Raw genomic sequence first — 21,318 nt, forward strand, 5'->3', positions numbered from 1 at the left:
AAGTACAGGTACTGACTACAGGTGATGATGGGATACACAAATGTAAGGTGTGTTATATAGAGTGTGGTACTACAGGTAAGGTTAGGTCCCACCTAGACAAGGTGTGTTATATAGAGTGTGGTACTACAGGTAAGGTTAGGTCCCACCTAGACAAGGTGTGTTATATAGGGTGTGGTACTACAGGTAAGGTTAGGTCCCACCTAGACAAGGTGTGTTATATAGGGTGTGGTACTACAGGTAAGGTTAGGCCCCACCTAGACAAGGTGTGTTATATAGGGTGTGGTACTACAGGTAAGGTTAGGTCCCACCTAGACAAGGTGTGTTATATAGGGTGTGGTACTACAGGTAAGGTCCCACCTAGACAAGGTGTGTTATATAGAGTGGGGTACTACAGGTAAGGTTAGGTCCCACCTAGACAAGGTGTGTTACATAGGGTGTGGTACTAACCACTACAAAGGTAAGGCTACATCCCAACTACTAAAGGGTACCTGTTAGGAAACTTATGATTGGCAAGGAATTCCTTGAGGAGGCTGAAACAAAGAAAAGCAAAACCTACAATCTCACACAATGTCACTCACAAAAAAACCAACACAGTAACACAGCCCAACACAGACCAATGAAGGTTGATCACATGTGTATATTACAGGTGGGTGCAGTGTTTTTCTATGACAGCAAGCTTATGTTTGTACTAGCATTTTTTAGCAGCTTTTTTTATTGACTCGGTGCATAGGAAAGCTTTAATAGACAAGTGAATTTGAAATGTTTACAATTCTCTCTGGTTAGATTTTGTTCCGAATTCAGCAGTTGACAATTGAGAAATATTATAGGAATCTACCCATGGTAATATATTTCTGCAATTCTAGGAAGCTAATATCACATATGAACACTGGCCTTAGTATATTATTATTAGAATATTGATTTTCATGTTTCTATAAATCAAAATTTGATATCAATACATCAGTTTACTTCCACTGGACATAGGTATACTAGTTCATTTTAACAGAATGGTATAATGTGCATTATAAATACATACATGTATACATAGACTAAAACAATGATAGGTTTACGCTGTATGTATGACACAGAATAACAGAGCATGAAGGAACAAAGCCAGTCCAGAAATGTTGGCCACTCAGTTATACGTAATCATTTCAAATCTGTACAGACAAAGCCAACAGTAAATAGGTCTGCTGTTACAGACGTCTAGCATGGCAATAGATATAGCCATTTTATAGTTTTCCTATGGCAACCATAGCACAGCCAGTCTCCATGTAACCTCAGTAATACAGGTTAGTGGTACAATGTCACCTTACTGATACAGTGTCACCTAACTGATACAGTGTCACCCCACTGATACAGTGTCACCTAACTGATACAATGTCACCTTACTGATACAATGTCACCTTACTGATACAATGTCACCTTACCCTGTCACCTTACTGATACAATGTCACCTTACTGATACAGTGTCACCTTACTGATACAGTGTCACCTTACTGATACAGTGTCACCTCACTGATACAATGTCACCTCACTGATACAGTGTCACCTTATTGATACAATGTCACCTTACTGATACAATGTCACCTTACTGATACAGTGTCACCTTACTGATACAGTGTCACCTTACTGATACAATGTCACCTCACTGATACAGTGTCACCTTACTGATACAATGTCACCTCACTGATACAATGTCACCTCACTGATACAATGTCACCTTACTGATACAATGTCACCTTACTGATACAATGTCACCTTACTGATACAGTGTCACCTCACTGATACAATGTCACCTTACTGATACAATGTCACCTTACAGATACAATGTCACCTTAATGATACAGTGTCACCTTACTGATACAATGTCACCTTACTGATACAATGTCACCTCACTGATACAGTGTCACCTTACTGGTACAATGTCACCTCACTGGTACAGTGTCACCTTACTGATACAATGTCACCTCACTGATACAGTGTCACCTTACTGATACAGTGTCAATTTACTGATACAGTGTCACCTTCCTGATACAATGTCACCTTACTGATACAATGTCACCTTACTGATACAATGTCACCTCACTGGTACAATGTCACCTCACTGATACAATGTCACCTCACTGATACAGTGTCATCTTACTGATACAGTGTCACCTTACTGATACAGTGTCACCTTACTGATACAATGTCACCTTACTGAAACAGTGTCACCTTACTGATACAATGTCACCTTACTGATACAGTGCTACCTTACTGATACAATGTCACCTTACTGATACAATGTCACCTCACTGATACAATGTCACCTTACTGATACAATGTCACCTTACTGATACAATGTCACCTCACTGATACAGTGTCATTTTACTGATACAGTGTCACCTTACTGATACAGTGTCACCTTACTGATACAATGTCACCTTACTGATACAATGTCACCTTACTGATACAGTGTCACCTTACTGATACAATGTCACCTTACTGATACAGTGCTACCTTACTGATACAATGTCACCTTACTGATACAATGTCACCTCACTGATACAATGTCACATTACTGATACAATGTCACCTTACTGATACAATGTCACCTTACTGATACAGTGTCACCCCACTGATACAATGTCACCTTACTGATACAATGTCACCTTACTGATACAATGTCACCTCACTGATACAGTGTCATCTTACTGATACAATGTCACCTTACTGATACAATGTCACTTCACTGATACAATGTCACTGATACAATGTCACCTTACTGATACAATGTCACCTTACTGATACAGTGTCACCTTACTGATACAGTGTCACCTTACTGATACAATGTCACCTTACTGATACAATGTCACCTTACAGATACAATGTCACCTTACTGATACAATGTCAATTTACTGATACAGTGTCACCTGACTGATACAATGTCACCTTACTGATACAGTGTCACCTTACTGATACAGTGTCACCTTACTGATACAGTGTCACCTCACTGATACAATGTCACTGATACAGTGTCACCTTACTGATACAATGTCACCTTACTGATACAGTGTCACCTTACTGATACAGTGTCACCTTACTGATACAATGTCACCTTACTGATACAGTGTCACCTTACTGATACAGTGTCACTGATACAGTGTCACCTTACTGATACAATGTCACCTTACAGATACAATGTCACCTTACTGATACAGTGTCACCTTACTGATACAGTGTCACCTTACTGATACAGTGTCACCTTACTGATACAATGTCACTGATACAATGTCACCTTACAGATACAATGTCACCTTACTGATACAGTGTCACCTTATTGATACAATGTCACCTTACTGATACAATGTCACCTTACTGATACAATGTCACCTTACTGATAGTGTCACCTTACTGATACAGTGTCACCTTACTGATACAATGTCACTGATAGTGTCACCTTACTGATACAATGTCACCTTACTGATACAGTGTCACTTTACTGATACAATGTCACCTTAATGATATGGTGTCACAAGCAATTCAAAAGGTGCATTCCTAATCACACAACTCTACATCACAAAACACAATGATCATCCTCAAAACCCGATAACCATCAGTTTTTAGAAAAAACATTTCATTCTGATATCATTTTCTAACACTGATAATTATAATGATTACATATTCTGTCACAAACGAGTATTAGTTTGTTAAAGATATTCACAATACCAAACACTACAATATTGTACCTTGCATCAAAGTGCATAACACTGAAATATTGAGTTTTAACACCTCATCATCTCAATTGGTAGATTGCAGATTAATATGTAGTCTGTATTCTTCCCAGTTAACACTTACTTAACAATTACCACTTATTTTAAAAATAACTTATTGTCAATCGTATTTAACAATTAAATTTCAATATCATTTCATACACTTTAAATGAACACACTATAATTGTCTCCCTTGTAGTTATCATTTCAAGTATGAGAATAAAACTTTTTATTATAATATAGATATATCTGATGAAACATCTTTAATAAATGGAAAATTACAAAAAAAAAAAATAATGTAGACACACGGATTATATGTATCAGGTGACTGATGACCTGACTGATAACCTACCTGTCACCAATGGCTCCCTTGGGTTTCCACACTCCCAAGTCCAGGTCCCAACCAAGATGGTCCATGTTGATATACGTATAGTGGTCGTCACTGTGTTTTAGTTTGCTCTCCATAGCTCCATTGGCCACTACACACCAATCATTATAATGTATAAAAATCTACAGCAATATAGCTCTTAAGTATTTATAGATGTAAAATCATTATAATGTATAAAAGTCTATGCCAATATGGCTCAAACAATATTTACGGACATTAAATCATTATAATGTATAATAATCTACAGCAATATGGCTCTAACAGTATTTACAGATGTAAAATAGCATTAAAACAGGAATGGTACGCCAAATGGTAAAATCATTCAATCAGCAGTTAGAGTGAGCAGGAACTACATGATGTTAATATCAGACTACAAGTCAAGGGGCCATAACTCTGCCATATACCCCATGTCAGTATCAGCTATCTGAACTATATACGCAGACTACAAGTCAAGGGGCCATAACTCTGCCATATACCCCACGTCAGTATCAGCTATCTGAACTATATACTCAGACTACAAGTCAAGGGGCCATAACTCTGCCATAAACCTAACATCAGTATCAGCTATCTGAACTATATACTCAGACTACAAGTCAAGGGGCCATAACTCTGTACCACCTTACAAATATTACTGTGACATATACCTAACTCCCTCAGAGACAAACATACAATATATCTCACCACCTTACAAACATTACTGTGACATATACCTAATTCCCTCAGAGACAAACATACAATATATCTCACCACCTTACAAACATTACAGTGACTTATACCTTACTCCCTCAGAGACAAACATACAATATATCTCACCACCTTACAAACATTACTGTGACTCCCTAACTCCCTCAGAGACAAACATACAATATATCTCACCACCTTACAAACATTACAGTGACATATACCTAACTCCCTCAGAGACAAACATACAATATATCTCACCACCTTACAAACATTACAGTGACATATACCTAACTCCCTCAGAGACAAACATACAATATATCTCACCACCTTACAAACATTACTGTGACTCCCTAACTCCCTCAGAGACAAACATATAATATATCTCACCACCTTACAAACATTACAGTGACTCCCTAACTCCCTCAGAGACAAACATACAATATATTTCACTACCTTACAAACATTATAGAGACAAACATACAATATATCTCACCACCTTACAAGTATTACTGTGACTTAGACCTAACTCCCTCAGAGACAAACATACAATATATCTCACCACCTTACAAATATTACTGTGACTTAGACCTAACTCCCTCAGAGACAAACATACAATATATCTCATCACCTTACAAACATTACTGTGACTCCCTAACTCCCTCAGATACAAACATACAATATATCTCACCACCTTACAAACATTACTGTGACTTAGACCAAACTCCCTCAGAGACAAACATACAATATATCTCACCACCTTACAAACATTACAGTGACTTATACCTAACTCCCTCAGAGACAAACATACAATATATCTCACCACCTTACAAACATTACTGTGACTTATACCTAACTCCCTCAGAGACAAACATACAATATATCTCACCACCTTACAAACATTACAGTGACTTATACCTAACTCCCTCAGAGACAAACATACAATATATCTCACCACCTTACAAACATTACTGTGACTTATACCTAACTCCCTCAGAGACAAACATACAATATATCTCACCACCTTACAAACATTACAGTGACATATACCTAACTCCCTCAGAGACAAACATACAATATATCTCACCACCTTACAAACATTACTGTGACTTATACCTAACTCCCTCAGAGACAAACATACAATATATCTCACCACCTTACAAACATACAATATATCTCACCACCTTACAAATATTACTGTGACTTAGACCTAACTCCCTCAGAGACAAACATACAATATATCTCACCACCTTACAAACATTACTGTGACTTATACCTAACTCCCTCAGAGACAAACATACAATATATCTCACCACCTTACAAACATTACTGTGACTTATACCTAACTCCCTCAGAGACAAACATACAATATATCTCACCACCTTACAAACATACAATATATCTCACCACCTTACAAACATTACAGTGACTTATACCTAACTCCCTCAGAGACAAACATACAATATATCTCACCACCTTACAAACATACAATATATCTCACCACCTTACAAATATTACTGTGACTTAGACCTAACTCCCTCAGAGACAAACATACAATATATCTCATCACCTTACAAACATTACTGTGACTCCCTAACTCCCTCAGATACAAACATACAATATATCTCACCACCTTACAAACATTACTGTGACTTAGACCAAACTCCCTCAGAGACAAACATACAATATATCTCACCACCTTACAAACATTACAGTGACTTATACCTAACTCCCTCAGAGACAAACATACAATATATCTCACCACCTTACAAACATTACAGTGACTTATACCTAACTCCCTCAGAGACAAACATACAATATATCTCACCACCTTACAAACATTACAGTGACATATACCTAACTCCCTCAGAGACAAACATACAATATATCTCACCACCTTACAAACATACAATATATCTCACCACCTTACAAATATTACTGTGACATATACCTAACTCCCTCAGAGACAAACATACAATATATCTCACCACCTTACAAACATTACTGTGACTCCCTAACTCCCTCAGAGACAAACATACAATATATCTCACCACCTTACAAACATTACTGTGACTTATACCTAACTCCCTCAGAGACAAACATACAATATATCTCACCACCTTACAAACATTACTGTGACTTATAACACCTTACCTGGTACCGAATCCATTGAAACCAAGGCAACAAAAGGCTGTGGGAGGGACACAATTTTACCAAGTGTCTGAAAAATAATATTATACCATCATAATTCTACATAGTATGTACCTGTAACAGTTTTGATTTTAAACAGAGGTTCAACAGTTCTGATACCATTTGTTTGAAATATTATTCATTAGGTAAGATAAATTTCTAATGGAAATCTCAATTAATTTATGTGACCTTGACATTTAATTTGACATGATGGTATATATTAAAATCTTACATTGAGAAAACAATTGCAGGGCTTATTTATAGCCACAGGTACATATTTTATCAGAAGTAGAAAACATAAAAGTATTAACGTCATGAGAGCTGGTGGACTAATCTTTTATCTGTGTGAGGATATTCACCAGAACACTGAGGACTAATACCTACCTGTGGCCCCAGTAGTAGTATGTCACCAAGACCTGAAATACCAAACTCATCTGTCAGGATTTTCTATATTATCAAAAAGTTTTTAGAATTTTGTATGATTAAAGTGGTACTTATATATAGATACAAATATACATACATTTTTGTATATACAAGTGCCTGTTCCCTTCATAAATAAGATATTTAAAAAATAATCATTTTTGTGCATACTGTAATTGTGAGTTTTGAAGTTTATAAAAAAGGTAAATTAGTATTACCTTACTCAAACAAAACTGTTTATCGTTTCATAGTTTTGTAGAATAGCTGTAGACATTTCTCCAATAATTTGAATTCATAAATACTATATTTGTTGACAGAGATCTATTGAATTATACACAAAATAGCCAAGCGGAAGACTTAAACATAAACTTATAATTCTTACTGATATTTACACAAAATCTCCTTATTTTTAATTGGATGGTATTGTTCATAATCAGAGTAGGAATAAGTAAAGTAAGTCATACGTGGGAATCTCTTCCTGCCCCGGTCTGATGGTCGCCGGGCACTCATGATCCGAGGGGCATCTTTGTGGGGACTGGTTACTCCTTTAGAATGGAAGTCAGCCAGCTCAAGGGCAGAGAGAGGACGCTTCATAGGTAAGGCCTTCATCGACTGTTATAAATCATAATATACAGAGTCAGGGTCATCATTGACTGTTATAAATCATAATATACAGAGTCAGGGCCATCATTGACTGTTATAAATCATAATATACAGAGTCAGGGATATCACTAACTGTTACAAATCATAATATACAGAGTCAGGGCCATCATTGACTGTTATAAATCATAATATACAGTCAGGGTCATCATTGACTGTTACAAATCATAATATACAGAGTCAGGGCCATCATTGACTATTACAAATCATAATATACAGTCAGGGCCATCATTGACTGTTACAAATCATAATATACAGAGTCAGGGCCATCATTGACTGTTACAAATCATAATATACAGAGTCAGGGCCATTAGTGACTGTTACAAATCTTAATATACAGAGTCAGGGCCATTACTGACAGTTATAAATATGATATAAAATTATGCAGACACCCAATGAGGTATACACATTCTAGTTACGATTACTTAATCTCAGAGGGGTGGGACTAATTATATGACTGACAACTTAGTAAACCCTAACATTACACACCTTATCCAGGGCCTGACTTACATTGATCACCTCGTCAGAGGATGGCATTTTTGGAGTCCTGTTACTCAGGTTAAGGCACTGCTCCTGGACTTTCTGTAGCAACAGCTCTGCCTGGTCCTCATAAAGACGCTTCAGCTCACCCTGTAAATACCAGCTAATGTTAATATCCATTATCATAATACCCTTCCTCTATAAAATATCCAACAAACATGTCCCCTAAAAACAGCTGATGACATTAGTCACCATCCCACCACTTCACATTAATATATACAAGAAACACACAAACACATCCTCTCCAAACAAAGAGGCCAAATGAGCCTGTATTAATTGCCTTGGTTTGGGATTTATGAGAAGATTTTGTGGTAAGGTACAATTACAATCAATAACATAATTCTGTCCAAGGGTACAAGCGATATCCTGTACACAATGTTTTTCATAGCAGAAGTGATCAAGTGCAACTTGTGACCTTGACCAATGACTTCCAAAATCTAGTCAGGTGTATACCTTGATGGTGAGATGCTTTTTTGGGAATATAAACTAAATCTGAGCTGGGGTTCATAAGATAGTATGTACACCCCTTTGTCCTCTACCATAAGATCTCTGACATACACACCCCTTTGTCCTATACCATCAGATATCTGACATACACACCCCTTTGTCCTGTACCATCATATATCTGACATACACACCCCTTTGTCCTCTAACATAAGATATCTGACATACACACCTCTTTGTCCTGTACCATCATATATCTGACATACACACCCCTTTGTCCTATACCATCAGATATCTGACATACACACCCCTTTGTCCTCTACCATAAGATATCTGACATACACACCCCTTTGTCCTATACCATCAGATATCTGACATACACACCCCTTTGTCCTATACCATCAGATATCTGACATACACACCCCTTTGTCCTACCATAAGATATCAGACATACACACCCCTTTGTCCTACCATAAGATATCAGACATACAAACCCCTTTGTCCTATACCATCAGATATCTGACATACACCCCCTTTGTCCTACCATAAAATATCTGACATACACACCCCTTTGTCCTATACCATCAGATATCGGACATACACACCCCTTTGTCCTACCATAAGATCTCTGACATACACACCCCTTTGTCCTACTATCAGATATCTGACATACACATCCCTTTGTCCTCTACCACCAGATATCTGACATACACACCCCTTTGTCCTCTACCATCAGATATCTGACATACACACCCCTTTGTCCTCTACCATCAGATATCTGACATACACATCCCTTTGTCCTATACCATCAGATATCTGACATACACACCCCTTTGTCTACTATCAGATATCTGACATACACACCCCTTTGTCCTCTACCACCAGATATCTGACATACACACCGCTTTGTCCTACCACCAGATATCTGACATACACACCCCTTTGTCCTACGATCATATATCTGACATACACACCCCTTTGTCCTGTACCATCAGATATCTGACATACACACCCCTTTGTCCTACTATCAGATATCTGACATACACACCCCTTTGTCCTCTACCATCAGATATCTGACATACACACCCCTTTGTCCTCTACCATCAGATATCTGACATACACACCCCTTTGTCCTCTACCATAAGATATCTGACATACACACCCCTTTGTCCTCCACTACAGTGGATACTCTGGCTATCTTCTCGGCTATCAGGGAGTCGCCGGTCCCTGTCATGATCAGATTCATCACTCCTATGTCTTTGGAGATGTACTCAAAAAAGGCGGGAACTATACATAGAAGTTGTATAACTTCAGAGGCCAGCAGACACTTGTAGTCACTGTATCTGGAACATCAACATTTTTACTGGTTAATACAGAAGACTATAAGTTGTGTTTAAGTGTGATTTGATGGTCAATTTACAATGTGTTTAAGTTGATGCCTGATCTACAATGAGATTTCACAATGATACTTACAATGTGTTGAGTTTTGACTTGATGGCCGTCTGCTTTTTGTTGGTTGACTGGCTTAGTTTCATAAGTTCAGAAATGGTGTAGAAAAGGCACAAGTAGAGCTTGTCATACAAACCACCATCCTGGAAAAAAATAAGCAGCAATGAGAACAGTTCTGACTATTATTAAATTAGTACTGTTTCCTCTGATGTACATCAATAGTTCTACAATCATTAACAAATTAGTACTGTTTCCTCTGATGTACATCAATAGTTCTACAATCATTAACTAATTAGTACTGTTTCCTCTGATGTACATCAATAGTTCTACAATCATTAACTAATTAGTACTGTTTCCTCTGATGTACATCAATAGTTCTACAATCATTAACTAATTAGTACTGTTTCCTCTGATGTACATCAATAGTTCTACAATCATTAACTAATTAGTACTGTTTCCTCTGATGTACATCAATAGTTCTACAATCATTAACTAATTAGTACTGTTTCCTCTGATGTACATCAATAGTTCTACAATCATTAACTAATTAGTACTGTTTCCTCTGATGTACATCGATAGTTCTACAATCATTAACTAATTAGTACTGTTTCCTCTGATGTAAATCTACAATGATTAACAATAACACAACCAAACTGAGTTTGATACTATCATCCTTACCTCTCTGTCATCCTTGTCAATCTTAACAGCGGCCAGGAGAACACAGACCACCTGACAGCGGACATCCCTTGGGAGTAGGAACAGATCCATCGTGTACACTTTCCTATAACATTAAAGTGTTTCATATATACTGATTGACATTTTAATTGAAAACTTAACTTTACTAATCTAGTCATAATCATAACTTCCTGACTTCACTGAGCATGATATTTCTTTTACTAGACATATGACTTACCCGACTTTACTGAGCTTGGCAAGATATAACTTTTTACCAGACATATGACTTACCAAACTTTAGAGAGCTTGGCAGGATATAACTTTTTACCAGACATGTGACTTACCAAACTTTACAGAGCTTGGCTGTATCTAATATTTCTTTAACCCTGACATATGACTTACCCAACTTTACTGAGCTTGGCCGTATCCAAAGTCTCCTTTACCAGACATATGACTTACCCGACTTTACTGAGCTTGGCCGTATCCAAAGTCTCCTTTACCAGATGCGTTGGGAGTACAAATTCTAGTGATGTCTGAAAATGAAATAAAATAAACCTAATATAGAATGACTTTAGTATCTCTAATACAATCCTAGAACTTAAGAGCAATCATCCTTCCACTCTTCCTCACTTTTCAAAGTTGTTAACAGTATAGGCTAGCACTATTGAAACGTGTCATATATATTCACCATAATTAAGTTTTCAAATACCTTATACAACCTTTTGTATAGCCCGGGTACTTTTCTTATGTGATTTTAGGTTAGATAATTAATAAAAGAAGTTTCAAAGTCATTAATAAGAGTTGATCAGCCAAAATACACTGAGAGGATTGTATAACTCTTCAAGTACTCACTACCAGCAGTAACAATAACATGTTACATCTCTCCAGGTCCGTCGGCCGGATCTCCAGTAGGTCCTCCAAGAAGGAAACACGGTACTTTAAAACCTGGTACTCCCTAAAGTAAAAACAATTTCACTTTGCTAAAAAGTGGTATTTGCTTCAGACACATTCGGTACATACCATGCTACATAAACATGATGTTTGTACACACTGTTTTCCAGTGAGAATTTTGACAATGATGGGAGGTATAATCTTGTGTGAACGGTATCATTTTATTTCCTTAATGTAACATGTAAGCTTTGAACAATTCTTATTTTGACATATAACACTTGAGAGATTGAAAAATAAAAGTATATCGAAGGCCACTAACTCACCGATTTGTGTATTTCTTGTCTATGATTAGATCTTCTTGTATATTGAATGCCACGTATTTGAGTCGCCGTCGATCAGTTTCTGAAACAAGTCATGGAAGCATGTTAGTAGCTGGATGGCCAACTTGTGTGTTTGAGTCTTGTACCTCTTATAAATTCTATGAAAAGATATCAAAAGAATAAACCTCGTAAAAATTCTCCAAAGTTTGATTAAAACTTTACAAGGACAATAATACCTTACAAATCAAGAGATGATAACATTGGGGATAACTCCGGAATTACAGTAAGAATCACCTCCATATGGATACCAATGGCCGAGCTAACTGAGGGCCTTACCTATATTATGGACGCCATTAGTAGGAAATCTCGTCATTACATGTGTGGCCTGAAATATACAGTTGTCATTAATTATCATGTCACACAATGGTCATAAAACTAATACAAAATAATTTACTTCAGATAAATAACGAAGCATTTTATTATTTTTTATGGAGCACCTCCCTTTACCAAATTAATAATCAAGCATCAAGCAAAAAAGGCCATCAACACTTACAGCATTTACATCTTTTTTGCACACATTTCTTTGACAAACTAGTTGGACATCACAAGACACATTTCCGTCTTTTTTACATACATTTCTTTGATAAACTAATTAAACATCACAAGGCAATGTAAATCGAGAGATGAACAGCATATTATCATAATAAGCTTCCACTTTCGACAGACATATAAGAAATCTTACCTTTTCACCGAAGACCCCATTGACCTCAATCTTCTTTAGGTTGGATGGCACAAACCATTCCTTAGCTAGCTTGTGTCGCTGTAAAACAATGCATAAGATATCATAACTACTGCAACTTATGATTGAGTAGCTTAGCAGCAGTAGCAATAGCAACATTGGTAACAGCAAACACTTGAGATGCAGTCATGGATAATATTTTTCAACATTCAAAAGCCTTTCAGGGCCTTGGAGGCAAGTTATGCTGCAAACAAAATTAAGTCCAAAGTGTGAAAAAAACCTTTTTGGGGCTCTATCAGAGGAATTTTTAAGTCAAATATCATGTTTCTTGGCCTTTTTGTTAACTAGAAGAATGTTTAGAGTTAGAGTTTGGTAACTTATACCTACAGTCAAAGTTTGGTAACTTATACCTGGAGTTAGAGTTTGGTAACTTATACCTGGAGTTAGAGTTTGGTAACTTATACCTGGAGTAAAAATTTGGTAACTTTCACCTGGAGTCAGAGTTTGGTAACTTATACCTGGAGTCAGAGTGTGGTAACTTATACCTGGAGTCAGATTTTGGTAACTTATACCTGGAGTCAGAGTTTGGTAACTTATACCTGGTGTCAGAGTGTGGTAACTTATACCTGGAGTCAGATTTTGGTAACTTATACCTGGAGTCAGAGTGTGGTAAATTATACCTACAGTCAGAGTTTGGCAACTTATACCTGGAGTCAGAGTTTGGTAACTTATACCTGGAGTTAGAGTTTGGCAACTTATACCTGGAGTTAGAGTTTGGTAACTTATACCTGGAGTCAGAGTGTGGTAAATTATACCTACAGTCAAAGTTTGGCAACTTATACCTGGTGTCAGAGTTTGGTAACTTATACCTGGTGTCAGAGTTTGGTAACTTATACCTGGAGTCAGAGTTTGGTAACTTATACCTGGAGTCAGAGTTTGGTAACTTATACCTACAGTCAAAGTTTGGTAACTTGTACCTGGAGTTAGAGTTTGGTAACTTATACCTGGTGTCAGAGTGTGGTAAATTATACCTACAGTCAGAGTTTGGCAACTTATACCTGGAGTCAGAGTTTGGTAACTTATACCTGGAGTTAGAGTTTGGTAACTTATACCTGGAGTTAGAGTTTGGCAACTTATACCTGGTGTCAGAGTTTGGTAACTTATACCTGGAGTCAGAGTTTGGTAACTTATACCTGGAGTTAGAGTTTGGCAACTTATACCTGGTGTCAGAGTTTGGTAACTTATACCTGGTGTCAGAGTTTGGTAACTTATACCTGGAGTCAGAGTTTGGTAACTTATACCTGGAGTCAGAGTTTGGTAACTTATACCTACAGTCAAAGTTTGGTAACTTGTACCTGGAGTTAGAGTTTGGTAACTTATACCTGGAGTCAGAGTTTGGTAACTTATACCTGGAGTCAGAGTTTGGTAACTTATACCTACAGTCAAAGTTTGGTAACTTGTACCTGGAGTTAGAGTTTGGTAACTTATACCTGGTGTCAGAGTTTGGTAACTTATACCTGGAGTCAGAGTTTGGTAACTTATACCTGGAGTTAGAGTTTGGCAACTTGTACCTGGAGTCAGAGTTTGGTAACTTATACCTGGAGTCAGAGTTTGGTAACTTATACCTAATGTCAGAGTTTGGTAACTTATACCTGGAGTCAGAGTTTGGTAACTTACATCTGGAGTCAGAGTTTGGTAACTTATACCTGGAGTCAGAGTTTAATAACTTATACCTGGAGTTAGAGTTTGGCAACTTGTACCTGGAGTCAGAGTTTGGTAACTTATACCTGGAGTCAGAGTTTGGTAACTTATACCTAATGTCAGAGTTTGGTAACTTATACCTGGAGTCAGAGTTTGGTAACTTGTACCTGGAGTCAGAGTTTGGTAACTTATACCTGGAGTTAGAGTTTGGTAACTTATACCTGAAGTCAGAGTTTGGTAACTTATACCTGGAGTCAGAGTTTGGTAACTTATACCTGGAGTTAGAGTTTGGCAACTTATACCTGGAGTTAGAGTTTGGTAACTTGTACCTACAGTCAGAGTTTGGTAACTTATACCTGGAGTTAGAGTTTGGTAACTTATACCTGGAGTTAGAGTTTGGTAACTTGTACCTACAGTCAGAGTTTGGTAACTTATACCTGGAGTTAGAGTTTGGTAACTTATACCTGGAGTCAGAGTTTGGAAAATAAAGGGTACACACAGAAATACTAATGATTTACTACTGATGGGGTATAATGTACAGCCATGGGTAACTTACAATAGGGTGTTCAGTCAGGGCCGAGTCCTGGAAGAAGTGCTTCACTTGAAGTCGTTCAGCAGCTGAAATGATACAGATACCAAATCAGGTTAGTAATGGCTCACTCTGGTAAGTCTGGTATGAGTCATAGATCTTCTTTTTTTTATGTATTTTTAAACACATGTAAAAACATACCATATATTTGACCTTCGGTGACCTTTAATGTGGTCCAAGGTTGTAAATTGATTGAACATGTGTACAACTATAACTAGCAATAAACACTAAACAGACTGATAACCTAACCTTTACTATTACAAACAACCATCAACAATGTCCAGACTGGCTACAATAGGTCAGACCTGGGTTCAAACCTCTAACCTTTCTATAAGTGCTCTACTAACGGCCCTGGTAGTTATTTATGTACCAGGCATCGTGTTGTCCAGGATGTTTCTTGCTGAAAGAATCTGTCAACAACAGTAATGTGGGGCACTATATATGCCCATTCTATGCCCATTCTATGCCACAATGACATACATACCCAGTACTTGTATCAACATTATGAAAATATGCAAATAAGACTGAGTTAGAATCATCAAGTCGAACTTTTGAAAACACAACTACATTTTGTGACAATAAAGCCCACCTGTTGTCAAACAGACAAGTCAAAAAGAAGAGAAAAAAATCATTGACAACTGATGAGTAAAAAGCCAAAGCTGAAATAAGTATTTCAAATATCAACAAATTAAACTGAGTCTTTGTAAGGCAAATCCATTTGTTATGATAAGAAAAACTATCAATCAAGCTGATAAATACTGTAACGGCAGATCTGAAGATTGAAATGCTGAGATAAAAGGACAATAACTCTTTCAAATTTGTTGAATCAAAATATGACTTAGGAAAGTATATGTCACAATATCAAAGACTGTCAACTTTCAAAGGAATCTTCAGACAAACAAGCCTTAGCTTTCGGTTTGAAAAAAATTTGTTTTGTTTTTACATATTTCTGAAACTGGTCTACAACATATGAGGGCTTAGTATTCCTATCATCATGTGCATACCAACAGTAACCTGATGGTTTTGAATTATATACAAATTTCACAAACATGAATATCACTTTGATATTTTACACAGATCTGCGAGCTATTTTTATTATGTATCAATAATATGTAACACAGTCTGTATTACCGCTACATTCCTGATAAAAACCAGCCGTTGGCAGTACTAATCCCTTTAATTCCATACCTATGATTACATCCCATGGTAAGTATATTATTATGTGTGTATTTCGTTCTGGTATTCTATACCTGATGACAAGGGTTAAGGACAACCCTAGGTCATGTCTAACTGTTGACCTGATCTCTCCAGGTTATCTATTAATGGGTTTTCTTGGCAAGGCTCAAGGGAAGGTAGGGTACAGTGGTTCTTATCTAGATAGTGAACAATGGGGTGAATATATATGGTATCAGGACAACAACAGTGAGGTTAACTTAGAGGTGCCCTGTACAGACAAGCTGTCATCATAGGAACTTACACATATCTTAAACCGACTTCTGTATAACACATACCTTGTCACAGTGTGTACCATACAACACACACCATGTCACAGTGTGTACCATATAACACACACCATGTCACACAGTGTACCATACAACACACACCATGTCACACAGTGTACCATACAACACACACCATGTCACACACTGTACCATACAATACACACCATGTCACACAATGTACCATACAACACACACCATGTCACAGTGTACCATACAACACACACCATGTCACACAGTGTACCATACAACACACACCATGTCACACAGTGTACCATACAATACACACCATGTCACAGTGTACCATACAACACACACCATGTCAGAGTACTATATCAACTGTCCCATGTTATACAATCACTTGTTCAGTATCTATTACAATAATTACCAAAGCCTTATCATACAATCCTGTTATAATACATATATTATCACTATGATCTAGGACATAATGCCTTTGTTTGTAAAATGTTTACATACATAGATATTGGATCTATAAATCATATTTCTGCCTTAGTGACTCGATCAACTATAGCATGTTTTTACCAGTAAGTATATTGTACAGTATATATTTAGTACATAAAAGGGGTCAGAGTTCAGCGCAGGGTCGGGTACTAATTATAGTAAGAATACAGGGTTGAGTAATACAGATTTATAACAAGGCTATCCTAGCCAAACGAATCCCCTCGTTATTCAACAATGACCAATAAGCAATAAAAGATGGTCGGAATAGTTAATCACAATGTTGCTCAGGAAAATAATACTCATTATTACATTTTTACCAGTGAAATATCAAAAATTATTCATTCTATAAAAGTGATATTTTTCACTAGTGAAAAATATCATATTTATCACTAGTGAAAAATATCATATTTATCACTAGTGAAAAATATCACTTTTGCTGATTTGACCAATCAAATTAATGATTAGAAAATACCAAAATAATTGACCAATCAGAAAGCCCGACATATATCTCAGCACCTGGACAGGGGAACTACATTTTTTTGTTTACAAATGATCGCTGTAGGCCTAGTTAGCATACGGGGTAGGTTTTTCGTTGATAAAAAATGTAATAAACAGAATATCTAACAGTGTCTTCAGTAATACCAAATATATTTCACTCGTGAGGCTAATATTTAGATATTTTTCACTCGTGCTGCGCACTCATGAAAAATATCAAAATATTAGCCCCACTCGTGAAATATATTTGGTATTACTGAAAACACTGTTAGATATCCTCTATTTATCATAACAAGAGATAAAAACAATGAGCAAGAATTTTAACGAAGCCGAAATAGCAAGGATGACAAAATCTATTTTTAGTGACCTCAATTTAAATACAAGGAGATTGAAATGTAGATTTATTCAAGAGATCATAATTTTGAGTAAGTTTATGAAGTTTTAGGTGGTTGAAATGCAAAATCTCTTATAGGAGATGATGGTTGTGAGTAAGGTATGAAGTTTAAGGAAACTAATTACTAATGAAGTTGGTAGAGGGAGGATGTTGAAAATCTATTTATAGGAATAGCGACCTCATTTGTTACTCAAGGTGGTTGAAACACCAACCCATACAGGAGTTGATGTTATTAGTAACTGTATGAAGGACAATTGGATCATTAATGAATTCGGTAGAGTGAGGATGTTTGGTTACATATGTACAAATATACATACAAGTCTATTCCTATAGAGTCGCGAGGGGATAATCAGGAATGGGGTTTATAACAGGGGTTGGAGTATTTCACCCTCAATTTTATTGTAACAAACTCTCAAAATTGTAACAAACTCCCAAAATTGTAACAAACTCACAACATTATAACATATTTACAAGTACAGAGTGTATCAAGATAAACATCTAACATTGACTATGTGGTTCTTTAAAGAATACAACATATAATTATGATTTTTACTTTAATAAAAAAATTCTAATGCAGTATTCTTTAATAGTTATGATAATCATAGCTATGATAAAAAGTCAACAAGAGAGGAATTTCATTATGCTGAGAGGCAATCAATCTTCGACCTTAAACAAAATGATTGATCGGTTTATGGGTTTAGCACATTATCGGGTGGGGAAGGTTTAAACCATAGTGTTGCCTTTAGTCAACAAACATACTATTGTCTGTCTTCTACAGGTGCCGACATAATCCCTAAAACTGTTTACCTTAAACAAAACAGATAAACATTGATACACGTATCGAACGCATGACAGAACAATCTCAACCGTATGGAGTTTACCAATAAAACATTGTCTTTGAGTGGTGTTTACTGTGACTGCAGGCGGACGCCGCTATATAATACACGTCTTAAGTCGCCTCATTATTAACTGTTCATTGAACTCATTATAACTTACTCGGTATAATAACGCCATATTAGTGTAATATTACCAGATCATCTTACAGGGTATTGTATCTGGGATCCCTTGTAACCTAATCTATCAGATATTTATATGCCAGGATATTGGACACTCAATTCAATTAGGTTATACTTTCAAAAGTTTGGCTCCGTTAAACTGATCAAATCTTCCATTTCTGAATGGATCAAATATGGTCAATTTTGAACTACTGTATTTTAAATACAAACTTAAAATTATAGAACAACGATAAATTGATGTCAATGTAGATCATTTAATTAGAGTGACATCAATCGCATGAAAACAACTATCAAATAGCCACTCCCACCTTAGCGGTGGCAAAAACTACATGTAAAATCTGATTAATGTTTAAATAACATTCCAAAATGAGAGAGATCATTATATAATACTATGTGATGTTGTATAATCTGCTATAAATAAAAGTAAAATCAAATAGAGGATCTGTTTGTATATGTTAAACAAGTTTAGTCTACAAACTTCAGAAATACCTGTACAGGTAATACAGGTTGTAGGCCAGACTTTACTCAGTCCTCCACCACTGAGCACAGCAGGTCTATAATGAACACCCTTTCATAGTACTCATATCAATACAGATTTAATATAAAATATTTAAGAGTAAAAGACATCAATACAGTTAACCAATTAAAATTTCATTATCAGGGACAAATGGATATAGCTATATATAGTACTCAATCCCTCAGACAACTTAATGTGAATATAATAACCCACAGACCACTTGAGAGCTTACAAGATAAGTAATGATATGTAATACTTCATGTTTACCTGTCTGTAGGGTTACTGACATTGTATACATGTTTACCTGACTGTAGGGATACTGACATTGTTTACATGTTAACCTGTCTGTAGGGATACTGACATTGTATACATGTTTACCCGTCTGTAGGGATACTGATATTATATACATGTTTACCTGTCTGTAGGGATACTGACATTGTATACATGTTTACCTGTCTGTAGGGATACTGACATTGTATACATGTTTACCCGTCTGTAGGGATACTGACATTGTATACATGTTTACCTGACTGTAGGGATACTGACATTGTATACATGTTTACCCGTCTGTAGGGATACTGACATTGTATACATGTTTACCCGTCTGTAGGGATACTGACATTGTATACATGTTTTACCTGTCTGTAGGGATACTGACATTGTATACATGTTTTACCTGTCTGTAGGGATACTGACATTGTATACAGTAAAACACGGTTATAACGAATCCCAGGGGACCAACTGAATCAGTTCGTTATATCGATAGTTCGTATTACGTGTATTACGAATTTTATAGTTTTTTCTTAAAAACTTCGCTGTATGAAAATATTAAAATAAAATTACAAGCAAGTACAAATTAAAAGCGATTCAATTATTTTAAGTCGGTTATAATTTTCTGCCGAAACTTTTCGTGTGAGGCAAGTGTGTACAAAGTACTAAAAACATCTGACATATCATTTTGGGAATCCAGAAAATGGCTTATCTCGTGTAAATAATCACTCGCCGTAGCACCACTGATTACTGAATGTTCCTCCTCTGTCTCTATTTTCTCCTCGTCTTCACTGTCCAAAACGTTCATAACATCTTTTACAACATCTGCATCAATACTAACGAAATCGGTCGCGGTGACTTTTACCCAGGAAGTCTCGTTTTCACTAGCTCTCAATTGCTTGACGATAAAGCCATTGTGAAACATACATGTACTGTGTACACACTAATTAGACATCTAAGAATGGATTAACAACTTGACATAAACATCGACAAAACAACTCACTTTATTCAGAGGTCATCGAAAACATAACTCACCGATTCAATAGCCGTACAAATCTATATACCCTGAAACGTGCCCTCGGGTGCCTATCGATAACACGGTCGTGATCACCAGGGCATGACTCCGACTTCGGAGATGGGTTCGTACTATAGTGTTAAAATAACATGGAATTTCAGCCGACGGGACCGCTAAATTGGTTCGTTATAGACAATATTTCGCTATGTGA

At 36.5% G+C, this 21,318-nt stretch overlaps 1 protein-coding gene across 1 annotated transcript in view; it reads right to left on the reverse strand.

The window, feature by feature from the left end:
• The window catches only part of LOC117325708, an 84,419-nt gene that overhangs the window by 50,860 nt on the left and 12,241 nt on the right, over positions 1 to 21,318 (reverse strand). Inside the window, 15 exon segments of the mRNA XM_033882130.1 lie at positions 489 to 530; positions 4,105 to 4,231; positions 6,976 to 7,042; positions 7,396 to 7,427; positions 7,896 to 8,043; positions 8,602 to 8,721; positions 10,238 to 10,418; positions 10,549 to 10,667; positions 11,203 to 11,305; positions 11,659 to 11,732; positions 12,052 to 12,154; positions 12,414 to 12,492; positions 12,747 to 12,795; positions 13,153 to 13,230; positions 15,407 to 15,468. Of these exon segments, the coding sequence (XP_033738021.1) occupies positions 489 to 530; positions 4,105 to 4,231; positions 6,976 to 7,042; positions 7,396 to 7,427; positions 7,896 to 8,043; positions 8,602 to 8,721; positions 10,238 to 10,418; positions 10,549 to 10,667; positions 11,203 to 11,305; positions 11,659 to 11,732; positions 12,052 to 12,154; positions 12,414 to 12,492; positions 12,747 to 12,795; positions 13,153 to 13,230; positions 15,407 to 15,468 (1,384 nt within the window).

This window comes from Pecten maximus, chromosome 4 (genome assembly GCF_902652985.1).
Source record: "Pecten maximus chromosome 4, xPecMax1.1, whole genome shotgun sequence".
Taxonomy (NCBI): Eukaryota; Metazoa; Mollusca; class Bivalvia; order Pectinida; family Pectinidae; genus Pecten; species Pecten maximus.